Source organism: Xyrauchen texanus, chromosome 5 (genome assembly GCF_025860055.1).
Source record: "Xyrauchen texanus isolate HMW12.3.18 chromosome 5, RBS_HiC_50CHRs, whole genome shotgun sequence".
NCBI lineage: Eukaryota > Metazoa > Chordata > Actinopteri > Cypriniformes > Catostomidae > Xyrauchen > Xyrauchen texanus.
The window spans coordinates 9306091-9322275 of NC_068280.1; the positions used below are offsets into that span (position 1 = coordinate 9306091).

The window sequence follows — 16185 nt, forward strand, 5'->3', positions numbered from 1 at the left end:
AAAGTCCCTTTTTACTATTATTATACAAAATATCCTCCCTGCCCAATAGGTGACGATAAGAAAAAAGAATGAGAATTGCCAAAAAGATAAGAAGAAGAATGTGAAAGTGAAAGTGGAGATTTATCATTACTTATGGGGCTCTCAGAAAGTGTATCAGCTGTTGGCTGCACATGGCTACCAACGGACCTACCAACAATGTGGGGAAAAGTTAAAATAACTTAAAAGTGACTACAGAAGCATCAATAAAAAGTAGAAGTGGTTCGACCAAATGGACGCTATCTAAACCGGCGAGCAATGGGAGGGAGAGTGCCCTAGACTGATCCACGATGGAGGATTGTACGTTTTGTTATGTTAACTCTATACTCTGCTTGAAAGCTTCACTTTATTTTGTTGACCAGCTACTGGAAAGCTTGCTTCTAAAACAACCAGGTCAATTTAACTGTTACACTTGTGTAAAATCACCACGCAACAACTGCTTTATCCAGCACAATGAGCTAGTAGCTAACAGCTAACAGTTGTGTTATTGTTTTGGTCAGTTTGTGTCGTGTTTAAATTTGATGTCACGCAGTAGAGGCTGAGCAACTATGACGATCAGCCTATAATCCCACCCACAATGGTGGCACTAAACTGCAGTGGAAATGCAAGCTCAGAAAAGTAAAGCGAGTAGAGTTGAGGTGAGTCGAACCGTAACGTGCAGTGGAAAAGTGCTATTACATATTGATCTGTTTCTCACTAACGCCATCATATTGCTTCTGAAGATATGGATTTAGCCAGTGGAGTTGTATGGAATACTGTTATGCTGACTTTATGTGCTTTTGCTTCAAAGACCTGAACACCATTAACTTGCTTTAACTAACATTAACTAATTATGGACCTAGATATTCTTCTAAAAATCTTCATTTGTGTCCCGCTGAAGAAAGAAAGTCATACACATCTGGTATGTCATGAAGGGATGAACTATCCTTTTAATATTTTTTTTCTTCTGAAGAAGCAACATTAATCTTATTGTTGTGGTATTTCTTCTGTCAGTTGTTGTTGTTTTTGCATAATGTATGTTCTTCATACTAAATGTTTGTACGTCTAATATCTAATAAACGAAACCATTTCATAATTTTTTCAGGTTAAATACAATGAACATGGCAGTGAGATTTGAGCTGTAAATAGCCTTCCTAAAAACATTATGTTTGGAGGCCAAAAATCAGTATGTAGTGACCTCGTGTGGAGGTGAGTGAACTCCGCTGGAGTGGGAATTTAAGCGACCCGCCCACTGATCTATTTAGTTCAGTGGAACCGCCACCCAATCACACTTATTTTCTACGCCTCAACCACGATTGACTTAGAATACAGCCAATGGGAGCGCTACATTGTCATTTCCGGGAAGTGTTATTAACTTAAGGCCTAACTACACGATTCGTGAGTTCCAACGTTCAGTACCAACATCTTAAGGTAAATTAAGTTTTATTCACGTTTGAATGTTCATATTTCGTTGTAACCTATGATAATTAGTGGTCCACCTTGCCGTTCGTTTCCCCCGTTTAACATGGTTTCTCAGAAGCCATTCTAGAAATAAAACCGCAGAAATAAGACAGTGGTGGAGACCTCGCGTTTCTTTAGCCGTGCACGGGTCAAAGCCAAACAGGAAAACGAAACCGATTTATGAATAAATATCACTATATTGAATGGCTTTGTACATATCGTGTGATTTATGCATAATGTTAATACAATGAATGTATGATCAGTGTTCGGCTCCGTTGGGTCAGAATGGCGATTTAGATGGGAAAGTGTGAATGGCGGCTCTTTTGTCTGGGCATGCTGAGCGGGTTGCGAGCAGCTGAATCGGGGCACATTTAAAATGACATGTGCATAACAGCTGTTATTAGCTATATGTATGTGTTACACCTTTCATCCATTCAGGTTTTCGTCCTACAATTATTTCGAATTGCTGAATGGAGAATAATATTTAAAAGAGCGTGTAAGGTAATAATTAAATGTAATGTAAAGGGGGTGGATAATGCTAGATTGTCCCCACTTGTTTTTGGCTGAGTATCAATACTGTGTAAACCGTCTAGCTGGTCAGCATTTAGCTAGACAGCGTTTTCGTTTCGTTTATATATGCTTCGTTATTTTTTTTTTCTTATTCTAGGCATACCAATATATCTCATATTCTCCTATTATGGTAGCAAATATTAATGCTTTTGGTCTATGTAATTAAACCAAGTAATACGTCTATGCCAATGGCGTGACGCATTTTTTGTGTCATTATCTTAAATTATTAAGAAATCCAATTCATTCAAAACAATTAATTGAATGCACATGTACTATGATGAATGTGTCTTTCTCTATACATAGTCATTCTACAATTATTTGTGGGGCTTGCAGTAAAAAAAACAAAAAACATCTAAAAGGTGTGTAACCGTCCACATTTTAAAAATAATAATACAATTAAAGTCACTTAAAAGCTGAACATTTTGAAAAGATGTTGGCATGAGTAGTTTGAAATCTCGAAATAAATGTTATGATTAAATTGGAAAGTTAGTGAATACATTGTACACACTTGTGTGTATTTAAAGGTATAGTTAACCTAAAAATGTTTATTCCCTCATCTGCTCATCCTCATGCCATCCCAGATGTGTATAAAAAAAAAAAATTCTTATATGCTGAGCACTAATATTTTTAGATTAATATTTCAGCTCTGTAGGCTATACAATGCATGTGAATGGTGGTCAGAACTTTGAAGGTCCAAAAAGCAGCATAAAAGTAATCCATATGAATCCAGTGGTTAAATTCAAATCTTCTGAAGTGATATGATAGGTGCGATCAATATTTAAGTTCTCTTTTACTCTTAATTCTCCTAACTGCTCAGTAGGTGGCGATATGCTTGAAGAATGTGAATAGCCAAAAATAAAAGAATGCTAAAGTGGAGATTTATAGTAAAAAGTCAATTAAATATTGATCTGTATTATTGATTTGTAATATTGATTCTGATGATGTGGACTTAACCACTGGAGTTTTATGGATTCATTTTATTCTGCCTTTGTGCTTTTTGGACCTTCAAAGTTCTGGCCACCATTCACTTGCATTGTATGGATCTACAGAGCTGAGGTGTTCTTCTAAAAATCTTAATTTATGTTCTGCAGAGGAAAGGAAGTCATACACATCTGGGATGGTATTAGAGTGAATAAATGATTAGATAATTTTCATTTTTAGGTGAACTATCCCTTTAAGGTGCAAGCATATTAATGCCTTTTGCTTGAAAGTTATAGCACTTGCCATTTTCAAGTCAATAAACCATTTGGTAGAAAATGCTACAGACGTTTTTCAAAAATGTTTGAAATCGACAGAGAAATGCTAAAAACTTGATACATGTGTTTTAATAGTAGATTTATTTTTTTTGGACAACCTTAATTTGTCAACAACCCATTTACATCTAGGTAGTTGGCAGACAGTGAAATTATATCTTTGCTTCTCTTGACATTGTTTTCCCTCACTTGTTACACCAAAAGTAATAATGGCCGAAAACGATGTTGACAATGAACTGTTGGACTACGAGGAGGACGAGGAACCACAGACGGTCACAGACAGTGCCGTTCCAGCCAGCAAGAAGGAGGTTAAAGGCTCCTACGTCTCCATTCACAGCTCCGGCTTCCGTGATTTCCTGCTGAAACCAGAGCTGCTCCGTGCCATTGTTGACTGTGGCTTCGAACATCCTTCTGAGGGTGAGAGTTTATTAGGTGTAATGGTTTAGAGAATATGCTGCCATGTGTTGCATTTAAAATATTCAGTTAATCAATTATATATGAATCACATATATATTTCTTTATAATGGCTTTGATTTAAAAGGTATGATTGACCTAGACTATTTGTTTAGTTGGTAACAAATATATACCTAGTGCTGGGTATCGTTAAAAAAATTTGATACCGAAATCTTGACTTCGATACCGGTTCCTAAACAAGACTTTTTCCGATACAATTTTAATTTTTAACAAGATTCCAAACATTACCTCAAAAAATCATTGGTTTTATTTATTTTTTTTTTAAGACTCAAATACTCATCTTCTGAGCCTTCTCCTCATACCAGGGTCGGCAGGGGCAGAGTCTGTAACATTAATGTGAAGGGGGGGGAAAAAAAACAAGAAAGCTAAACTGTTAATTCAGCCAACCCTAAGGATAAGTACAGTTTAACAAGATAACTAGTTTAATGTGAGTTAAACTTGGTCAGTTACTGTTGACCATAGAGCATTTTTAGCATCGATTTATCGTGCTATCTATAGCCATACATCCAAAGTTACGTAGGTCCCAGTTTATAGGACTGTCATCATGCACAGAAATGTTAATTTACAATTAAGTACACAATCATGTACCACTACAAGTTAGCCGATTTTGTTTGTTTGCTAAAAGTTAACCTTACCTGTCGGAGTCCCAGTCATAGTGCCGCTGCATTCATCTGTAGTTTTGGACGAGAACTCGTGTGGTGGGCATGTTGAAGGAAACTCTGTGGCACCGGCTTGGTCTTCTTGCAGTCGAAGACAGAGCAACTTTCTGCTCTTAAGTTTATTCCGTGCACTGTCAAGTGCTACATCAGATTTGAAATGTTGCCGGTCTTGGCAGCAATTATCTTGTTGCAAATATAGCATTTCGCGCTGTTGGCATCGAGGCTGGTGAAATGTAGCCACAGTTTTAATCTTTTACACAGCTTTTACATCTATGGAGGTTGGGACGCACACTACTTACCCTATACACACTACAGCCTCGCTTGTGAGCCGTGTCTCTGGGCATAACCGGCGTAAACTAGTGTTTTTCCTTGATTCCTAACACGCCAATCACCGGCACTTTTAGATTTGGGCACATCTTGCATGCCCTTAGGTATCGTTGGTACCGAACGACAAGAATTTTTTTTGATACTCGATAGTTTAGAGGCAATTTGGTCGGTGCCTAAAATGTATCGAACTCGATACCCAGCCCTATCTATACCACAAGCCAATATCATGGTGTTTCTCGAATCTGCTTTAAAATCAGACCTTATACTTGGCAAAAAAAATAATTTTGTGAACATGTTTTTGGTCTTGATTTCATGATTGTGTATGTATATTTCCTCAGTCCAACATGAATGCATTCCACAAGCCATCCTTGGCATGGACATCCTGTGCCAGGCAAAGTCTGGTATGGGAAAAACTGCAGTATTTGTGCTTGCCACTCTCCAACAGATTGAGCCAGTAGATGGGCAGGTGCGTGTAGCAATCTAAACATTACACTTTCATACTCACTCCTATTGTTTTGTCATTTGGAACACTCTTAAACCAGTGGTTTATATTAAGTTTTGTGAAAGGGGGAAAATGCAGGTGCCGGATGAAGGTAACAAGGATTTAATAAAACTGAAGTAGATCCGCACACTGTTTTGCTATTCCATTTTATTAATGTAAAAACAACAGCAACGTCATGTCTGACGGAGATCATTCAGATTGAAACGTTGCTGTTGTTTTTAAATGAAAAAAGGTATAGTAAAACAGTGTTTAGATCTACTTCAGTTATATATTTGGTTTTGTAAAGGAAATTTGTGAGTAGTAAGTGCTTTGCTAGATTATGTGATATGAAAAAAAAATATATATTATTTAAATATTTGTTTCTACCTCTGAGCAGCTGGGTAAATATTGTTGCTTCAAATTGGTTATTGCTTGATTGATTCCATGGAAAAAAGATGCATACATGTGAAGTTTTAAAGGAATAGTATGGGTTCAATACAAGTTAAGCACAATTGACAGCATTTGTAGCATAATGTTGATTACCACAATAATTAATTTGGACTTGTCCCAAAAAATTCTGGGTTGAGGCACTTGCAATGGAAGAGAGTGGGGCCAATTTGTAAACATTAAAATATTTGCAGTTCAAAAATATATCTACAAGATGTAAACGATGTGTGTTAACAATTGTATTGTGATAAATTGACTGTGTAAAGTTATTTCCAATTTTACAACTGATGCCATGACACAGACCCTAAAACAACTGTAAAAACAGCTAACTATAATTATAAAAAAAAAAAATTACAGCTCAAATAATGCATTTTAACAGAAAAACGTATGCATGTGGTTTCATAAAATTATAAGATTCACATTTCTGCCTTTTTTAAACCTTCAAAAAGTGCCCCCATTCACTCCCTTGCTTTTAAAGAAAAGGAGCCTAGTCAATTTGTTTTTGTGGTACTTGACATTATGCCACAAATGCTTTCAATCGAGCTTAGCTTGTTTTGAATCTGGAATATTATTTTTAAGGGTTTTCATTTTCATCTGTTGGCTGATTCATCTTTATGTAGGTCTATGCAGCTTTTTCTGATCCTGTTGCTGACTGTTACCCTGAATGCAGATATTACTAGTTTTTGCCCTTGCTGTTGTTAGTGATGGGAAAAATCAACAAAAATGTCATTCTCTTCTCAACAGGTCTCTGTATTAGTTATGTGCCACACACGTGAACTGGCTTTCCAGATCAGTAAAGAGTACGAGCGCTTCTCCAAGTACATGTCCAATGTTAAGTGCGCTGTCTTCTTCGGTGGCTTATCCATAAAGAAGGACGAGGAAGTATTGAAGAAGAACTGCCCTCACATCGTGGTGGGAACACCAGGGAGGATCCTTGCCCTCATTCGCAACAAAACCCTCAACCTCAAAAACGTCAAACACTTTGTTTTGGATGAGTGTGACAAGATGCTGGAGCAGCTGGGTGGGTTTCATTTGGTTTACAGGTTGCGTTATTGTTTGGAGGTGTCTGCCATGTTGCTCAACAGGAGAAATAAGAAAAGAGAAAAAGTGATCATCTACTGATACTGTAGAAAGAGTGGTATCGCAACATTTTTCAAGCTTAGTATTGACTTTTACCAAAGTACCAGTACTTTTGACATTCTTACTAATTTATCTTTCATACAAGCCCTACACATGCCTTGTTATTGATGTAGGTGATTATTTTAATTATTCAGTGCAAACCTGTTGAAATACATGAACATAGCAAATAAAATATTGAATGTATGCTAGAAGTCTTAACTGTGTATGTGTGTATTAGATATGAGGCGGGATGTCCAGGATATCTTCAGACTGACTCCTCATGAGAAGCAGTGCATGATGTTCAGCGCCACTCTGAGCAAAGAGATCAGACCAGTCTGTCGCAAGTTCATGCAAGATGTGAGTACCCCTGCTGTTCTTTGTCATTTATAAAACATTGTGGGCTCTATTTTCGTGACCACATCAAGCGTAACGACACTGCACTACGTGTTATTCAATTTTTGTGCCAGTACAAAATACAAGAGTGCAAACACTACCACCTGCACACACAAACTGTGGGTGTATGTGAACAAACTGCATGTATTGCATGTTAATGAAGTGGTATAAAGCGTAATTTGCAATTTTCCTGGGAAATAAGTAATTGCAATAAGACATTTGAAAACCACGTCTTATCTCGTGGCGCTAAGTCTAAAATCAGTTCCTGAATTTGCTGTTTGGGGATTCCACAAGCAGATGATTATCAAAGAGCTAACGATCACTTAATATTAGTCATGATTTGTGTGTCAGTAGTAATAATAAAGTTTATTTTGTATAACCTCTTTCTAAGCTCAGAGATGTTTTACAGAAATTAAAAGCATTAAACGGAGAAACGTATAACAAATATACGTTACAAGACAATGGGAGAGAAGGACAGGCCCAGTCCTAATATCCACACTTGCGGTTTTGGACTTGCCTATTTATCCACTTGTCTTACATCTTTTTCGGTGTTCGGCCACCGTGTGCAAGCAGTGTTTTGGGTAGCCTTCCACAAGCTTCACAATAAGTTGCTGGAATTTTGGCCCATTCCTCCAGACAGAACTGGTGTATCTGATTTAGGTTTGATGGCCTCGTTGCTCGCGCATACTTTCCGGTTCTGCCCACAAAACTTCTATTGCATTGAGGTCAGGGCTTTGTGATGGCCACTCCAATACCTTGACTTGTCCTTAAGCCATTTTGCCACAACTTTGGGGGTCATTGTCCATTTGGAAGACCCATTTGCGACAGAGCTGATGTCTTGAGATGTTGCTTCCAATATATCCAGATTATTTTCCTTTATAATGATGCCATCTAAATTGTTTTGTAAAGTTTGTCCCTCCTGCAGCAAACCACCCCCACAAAATGATGCCGCCACCCCCATGCTTCATGGTTGGGATGGCGTTCTTCAGCTTGCAAGCCTCACTTTTTTTTTTTTTTTTTTTTCTTCAAATATAACGATGGTCATTATGACCAAAAAGTTCAACTTGATTCATCAGACCAGAGGAAATTTACTTTCCTTTTAATATATTATGATGGATCATTTGCATTTAAATATATTTGTTCCTTGATGTCATCTTTGTAAAAATACACTGATTGCTTTGGTAGGCATTGTGTGGGCTCCTGAATGTGTTAACTCTGGGATACACTTAGCCTGAAAGACCTCTCAAAAGTGGTGTTCGGGCTAGTGTGGATTTAGTGTGAGTTAAGTACACTGAGCGTTTGTATGTTTTAGTCATGGGACAGTCTTGAGCGTGCACTTGGTGCCGCATGCACTTTAAATATCCAGACCACAATTTTGGTAATTGGGACAGAGCAGGACGAGAGCCAACAGTCCCAGAAAGGCTGAGATCATACAACACATACGGACGGAGCAAGGGATGCATTTCATACAGTCCATTTACAAAACCACATTCTTATGAATGGGCTGTCTTCATTTACAGTGAGGAAAATAAGTATTTGAACACCCTGCTATTTTGCAAGTTCTCCCACTTCGAAATCATGGAGGGGTCTGAAATTGTCATCGTAGGTGCATGTCCACTGTGAGAGACATAATCTAAAAAAAAAAATCCAGAAATCACAATGTATGATTTTTTAACTATTTATTTGTATGATACAGCTGCAAATAAGTATTTGAACACCTGAGAAAATCAATGTTAATATTTGGTACAGTAGCCTTTGTTTGCAATTACAGAGGTCAAACGTTTCCTGTAGTTTTTCACCAGGTTTGCACACACTGCAGGAGGGATTTTGGCCCACTCCTCCACACAGATCTTCTCTAGATCAGTCAGGTTTCTGGGCTGTCGCTGAGAAACACAGAGTTTGAGCTCCCTCCAAAGATTCTCTACTGGGTTTAGGTCTGGAGACTGGCTAGGCCACGCCAGAACCTTGATATGCTTCTTACAGAGCCACTCCTTGGTTATCCTGGCTGTGTGCTTCGGGTCATTGTCATGTTGGAAGACCCAGCCTCGACCCATCTTCAATGCTCTAAATGAGGGAAGGAGGTTGTTCCCCAAAATCTCGCAATACATGGCCCCGGTCATCCTCTCCTTAATACAGTGCAGTCGCCCTGTCCCATGTGCAGAAAAACACCCCCAAAGCATGATGCTACCACCCCCATGCTTCACAGTAGGGATGGTGTTCTTGGGATGTACTCATCATTCTTCTTCCTCCAAACACGGTTAGTGGAATTATGACCAAAAATTTCTATTTTGGTCTCATCTGACCACATGACTTTCTCCCATGACTCCTCTGGATCATCCAAATGGTCATTGGCAAACTTAAGACGGGCCTTGACATGTGCTGGTTTAAGCAGGGGAACCTTCCGTGCCATGCATGATTTCAAACCATGACGCCTTAGTGTATTACCAACAGTAACCATGGAAACGGTGGTCCCAGCTCTTTTCAGGTCATTGACCAGCTCCTCCCGTGTAGTTCTGGGCTGATTTCTCACCTTTCTTAGGATCATTGAGACCCCACGAGGTGAGATCTTGCATGGAGCCCCAGTCCGAGGGAGATTGACAGTCATGTTTAGCTTCTTCCATTTTCTAATGATTGCTCCAACAGTGGACCTTTTTTCACCAAGCTGCTTGGCAATTTCCCCGTAGCCCTTTCCAGCCTTGTGGAGGTGTACAGTTTTGTCTCTAGTGTCTTTGGACAGCTCTTTGGTCTTGGCCATGTTAGTAGTTGGATTCTTACTGATTGTATGGGGTGGACAGGTGTCTTTATGCAGCTAACGACCTCAAATAGGTGCATCTAATTTAGGATAATAAATGGAGTGGAGGTGGACCTTTTAAAGGCAGACTAACAGGTCTTTGAGGGTCAGAATTCTAGCTGATAGACAGGTGTTCAAATACTTATTTGCAGCTGTATCATACAAATAAATAGTTAAAAAAATCATACATTGTGATTTCTGGATTTTTTTTTTTTAGATTATGTCTCTCACAGTGGACATGCACCTACGATGACAATTTCAGACCCCTCCATGATTTCCAAGTGGGAGAACTTGCAAAATAGCAGGGTGTTCAAATACTTATTTTCCTCACTGTATATCAACATTGCCTGACATGAAATGGAATATATAAGGACGCTGATGGTGCTGACAGAGAAGAACCCCAGAATTATATTGCACTCAACCCAGCCCTTTAGTGCTTTGCAAGCTAGGTTCCGCCAACCCACTTGTACCTAGACTTGGCGCATGCATGAAAATATCAAAACTTCATGCCCACTGAGTTTGCAAGTATGACACATTGCATAGCACTTCGCTTGAGCCATAGTGCTCTTTAAAACGGGGCTGTGTGTGCGTGCGTGCGTGCGCGCATGTTTCTGTTTTCAATAGAACTTGGTGTCAACACATTCACATCACTCAAAATGTGTATACACATTTCATGTGAACTCAAATCATACAGCATTTAAATTATTTTAAGCTGTGTTCTTTATTGTAATGGTTTTCCTTTTTCTCAGCCTATGGAAGTGTTCGTTGATGACGAGACGAAGCTCACCCTGCATGGTCTTCAGCAATACTATGTCAAACTGAAGGACAGTGAGAAGAACCGCAAACTCTTTGACCTACTTGACGTTCTTGAGTTCAACCAGGTGACTTTCATTTCAGCAATTTATTTTGTCTTCTAGGTACATTCAACAGCCTTTTTATCTTGTGTTCTAGCCCTTGTCTACTCCGTTTCTGTGAGTTATAGGTGGTGATATTTGTGAAGTCTGTTCCACGCTGTGTGGCTCTCTCTCAGCTGCTGGTTGAACAGAATTTCCCAGCCATTGCAATCCACAGAGGCATGGCTCAGGAAGAGAGGTGAGACGGGCTTTCTGATAACTGTTGAAATTGCCAGCAGCCATATTACTCTGCAGCTCTAAACTGGTTGCCCACTGAAACTAAGCAGGATTGAGCCTGGTCAGTACCTGGATGGGAGACCTCCTGGGGAAAACTAAGGTTGATGCTGCAAGTGGTATTAGGGAGGCCAGCAGGGAGTGCTCACCCTGTGTGTTGTAAAAAGGCACGTCCTTCCGATGAGACGTTAAACCGAGGTCCTGACTCTGGTCATTACACATCCCAGGGCACTTCTCATAAAAAGAGTAGGGGTAAGTTCCCCCATGGTGTCTGAAAATCCCCATCTATATATTGGCTATATCTATCACTCTACTCTAGTCCTCTCCTCTAATAGCTGTTGAGTGTTATAGCGCACAGTGGCTGCTGTTGGATCATCCAGGTGGACACTGGTAGTGGTTGAAGAGTCTCCTATTCACAGTGTAAATCTGGTTTTATCTTCATCTAAGTTACAATAATGAACACACACAATCAGTTTTAACACACATTTTTGTATTCTTATTGAATACATTTAAATATTCAGTGCAAGTTGGAAAAAGTATATTAACCCCTAGGCTAATGACGAACAAAATCGAATTAGTCAGTTGGCAAACCTGGCATCCAATTAATAAAGAGAAATTGTGGGTTAGAGATACTTTGACTTATATAAACATCACTCAAACATTGAGTTTGCTATTCACAAGAAGCATCTGCTGACATGGATCATGCCTCGCAAAAAGAGAGATCTCCGAAGACCTTCGATCAAGAATTTCCAGCTTTTATTCAAAAGCAACCAAGGTTACAAAGTTATCTCAAACAGCTTGGATATTAATCTTTCTACAGATGGACAAATTGTCTATAAATGGATTCGATTTAATACTATGGCTACTCTCCCTAGAAGTGGCCATCCAGCCAAGATGACTCCAAGGGCGCACTGCAGAACACTCAATGAGGTAAAATGAGTGACAGCTAAAGACTTGAAAGAATCATTGGAACTGGTTAATATTTCCGTTCAGGAGTACACTTTAAGGAAAACATTAAACAGGCTTTGTCCATGGCAGGTCACCACAAATGAAGCAGCTACTTTCCATCAAAAACATTGCTACACACTTAAAGTTTGCCAAAGACCACCTTGACACTCCACAACACTACTGGAAAAATGTTTTGTGGGCTGATGGAACTAAGGTTAAATTGATTGGGAAGAACATGCAGCACGAAGTATGGAAAAATGGGTACTGCATGCCAACATAAAAATGGTAGTTCGATAGCGAGAGCAGCATGATTTGGGGCTGTTATGCTGCTTAGGGGCCTGGACCACTTGCTGTTTTCGAGGGGAAGAGTAATTCCCAAGTTTATCAAGATATCCTACAGGAATGTCAGGGTGGCTGTGCTCCAACTTGAGCTCTGTAGAATTTGGATAATGCAGCAGGACAATGACCCTAAACATCAAAGTATATATCCACCTCAGAATGGCTTCAAAATAGAAAATCCAGTTTAGGGCTGGGCGATATGGCAAAAAATATGATCACAATATTCTTTTTCATATCATTCGATATCGATATTTATCACTATATTGAATCACATTTGCATTTTTTTTTTTTTTGCGTGATAAATATTGATATCGTTTTATCACCCATCCCTAATCCAGTTTAATTGAGTTTATTATTATTGTCATTTGTTGTTTTTACTATTGTTCTATATGTTCTTTTGTTTGCTTTCACCCCAACACCCAGATACACTTGCATACAAACACACACACAAATATATATATGCATACAGGAGATAGACTTTTAGGCTGTTGGTATGTTTGTTTGCCTTGGTTATTTTATTTTGTATTTGTGACATGTAAATACTGTCACATTCTTTGTTTCTTTAATAATAATAGAAAATACACCTTTTGGAGTGACCTAGTAAGAGCCCATACCTTAACTCAATAGAGATGCTGTGGAATGACCTCAAGAGAGCCGTTCTTAGCAAACATCCTAAGAATTTGGCTGAGCTGAAGCGGTTCTGTAAGGAGAATGGTCCAAAATTCTTTCTGAACATTGTGCTGGTCTAATCTGTAGCTACAGGAAAAGCTTGGTTGAGGTTATTGCTGCCAAAGGAGGATCGACCAGTTGTTAAATACAAGGGTTCAGTTACTTCCACATCATTGTGTATGTTTTATGGGATGTTCAATAAAGACATGAAAGATTAAAATTGTTTGCGGTGTTAGCTAAAGTATATTGTGTTTGTCTTCAAGTTATGACTGATGAAGGTGAGAACATTTTATAACCAATTTATGAAAAAATGGCTTGGGATTCACATACTTTTTCTTACCACTGTACATTTTGAGTGCTCAATGGTGGGCTCATTTCCCATGAGTTGCATTTGCTGGGATAAGAAATGCAAACATTTAAATTGGTATAGTAGACAGATGTAAAATATTTCATTTCATTTCCACTCACACTCTCATTCTCTGTACCACAGATTGTCCCGGTATCAACAGTTTAAAGATTTTCAACGGAGGATTCTGGTGGCGACAAATCTATTTGGTCGTGGGATGGATATTGAGCGTGTTAACATTGTTTTCAACTATGACATGCCTGAGGATTCAGACACATATCTGCACAGGGTACATATACATGTGTGCTGCACAACAGCATTGTATTTCACATTTAAACCACTCTAATGACCAATAATCAAAATGGCCTAAATTCTTTGCATTTTGCACACAACTGGTTCCACATGATCCATTTATGCCTTTTTGTTTGTTAGCCTTAATATTTCACAGCAGCAATGTGAGATTTTAAATGGTTTTTTTTTTTGACAATCGTGCACCCCTAATTTAAAACTAGAAGATCTTTCCAGAATGTTGCAACACAGGCATCCTAGCATTGTTAAACTCAACCATCATTTTGTCCTCCCTCAGGTTGCTCGTGCTGGTAGGTTTGGCACAAAAGGATTGGCCGTTACCTTTGTATCAGATGAGACCGATGCAAAGATCCTTAATGATGTGCAGGACCGTTTTGAAGTCAACGTAGCTGAGTTGCCTGAGGAAATTGACATCTCTACATACAGTAAGATCATCTCATGTTTGGGATTCATTTGAAATCTACTTGTTTCGGAATACCTGCGCTTATTGTGTATATTTGGGATAATTCTCAGTACTTTTTCGAAATCAGATTTGTTTTATTTTATATACTAGTGTTTGGTTCGAGTCCACCTTAGTCAGGTCTGACTCTAACAGATTAATTCAGATTCGAACTCAATTACTTAAAGAATCTGAATTAAAATTGTATCTATAAACTCAACGTCAATATTTAAATATTTTTAAGACTAAAGTGAAATCTGCTTTAGTCATTACAACATTTATTATTATTTCAAGTTTTTATTTCTACTTCATTTTCACTTTTGCCCGTTTAGTTTAGAGACTTCTCTCCTCTTGTGTTCATTGTATTTTCTGACTTTTTTTGCCATTGAAACTCAAGTGCAAGCTTAACAGGTAACACAGAGGTTGAGCTACAAATATGGTCTATTTCTTTTGTTATATTAGTTTAAATGTCCCTGATATGTAGTCAATTTTATTTTGTCTCTATATAATCAATATTTTCAGTTAGAAATGACTTAGCTTGGTAAGCATGAGTCTGATAAAACTTGCATTCTATTTAATAATTTGCAGAGAACGTTCTTTTTAAAGTGTGCTTACACTATTGATATTTCTGGATGAGAGGGGCAGAGACTGTCTGACGAATGCCGATCTGTTTCCTGTACACACATACAGCACAGGCGAGAGAGTTATAAAAAAAAATACTTTGAAAGAGTGCACGTTGCTGCTCTCAGCCAGAATAATCACACGTATGGACATGTATGCGTGCAAACTGATGCACAGTATCAAATACACAATGTATGATGGTACTAACTGTATGTCTGGGGAAAAGAGGACGTATGGTCACCTTTTATTTTTTCTCTCCCACATTGCATCACAAATAACATGGACTCTGCCGGTCTCTGCAAAATATCCCAAGTCCAAAAGGCTCGAGTCCAAGTAAAAATGCATCCGACATCGTGACAAGTCCAAGTCCATTAAAAAATGAACTCTAGTACCCCCAACTCTATTGTATACCACAACTTGTAGAGTAAATTTAGTTTTTGCTAATCGTTTTTTGATGTCATCACTGTTTGTTTGCTAACGGTCTGTCTGTGTCTTTCTTCTCTAGTTGAGCAGTCCAGATGAGCTGTGATTGTGCTTGAGTGATGGTGGCTGTTATCCAGCTCTCCATACCTTTGTCCCAGTGTGGTTTCTGTGACAGCGGAAGAGCGAATCGCCCAGTTTTATTTTCATATGTTCTTGCCCAAAAACCCCTCTTCTCCATTTGTGTAACTTTATTTTATTCCAGGGGATTGGTGGGGGAGTCCGTTTTTTATTTACTTCTGTTAATTCTCTATTAATTGTGGTTGATTGTTGGTTTGAGAATTAAAAACGTTTTATACTAAAGTTCTCTGGCTCGATCTCTCTGCATAAAGTGTTTGCTGATTGGTCAGTTCTCAATCCTTGCTCCTTATTGGAGTAAGAAAGTCACAATAACTTGGAACTGAACAACCTCCTTCAAACAGGGCCATGTTAAAATAAAAATTATATTTTAAGTATGACTGCATACAGAAGCTTCTTCATAATGTATTTGTTTGGTAGCTAAATGATTTGATGAACAGTCTTTACTAGCTTTGCTATGAGCTTGTCTCTATTAGACAAAAGTATTGCATGTAATGGGAATACCAGTCCTGGTAATTGCCATTAATGTAATTTACATGTATGCTATGAATTATCACTTTCATAAGCATGTTCTAAAAACATTGAAGCTGAATTAATACACATTTCTGTAGTTCAAACCAGTTATCCTCATGTTACCAGCTCAGATCCTAAACTGCTAAGATACTTGTGACATTCTTATCCAAATACCAAAAGTAATTTGCAATAATACATTTGTCATACTTTTTTCAATATTACAAGAAAGAAATTATTAGACTTAAAATAACTACAGTACTGTGCAAAAGTTTTAGGCACTTGTAAAAAAAATTGTATAGTGATTATGTCTTCAAAAATATTGCCAT

The 16185-nt window shown here is 38.3% G+C and overlaps 1 protein-coding gene across 1 annotated transcript; it reads left to right on the top strand.

Moving 5' to 3' along the window:
* Window positions 1–1373: 1373 nt before the first annotated feature.
* LOC127644418 (ATP-dependent RNA helicase DDX39A-like) lies at window positions 1374–15571 on the top strand. The gene is made up of 10 exons (XM_052127585.1): window positions 1374–1446; window positions 3504–3716; window positions 5098–5225; window positions 6432–6708; window positions 7045–7163; window positions 10740–10871; window positions 10973–11082; window positions 13564–13708; window positions 14006–14153; window positions 15294–15571. Exons 2-10 carry the CDS (start codon window positions 3509–3511, stop codon window positions 15308–15310), a joined length of 1284 nt encoding a protein of 427 aa, XP_051983545.1. The 5' UTR covers window positions 1374–1446; window positions 3504–3508; the 3' UTR covers window positions 15311–15571.
* The last annotated feature ends 614 nt before the right edge of the window (window positions 15572–16185 follow it).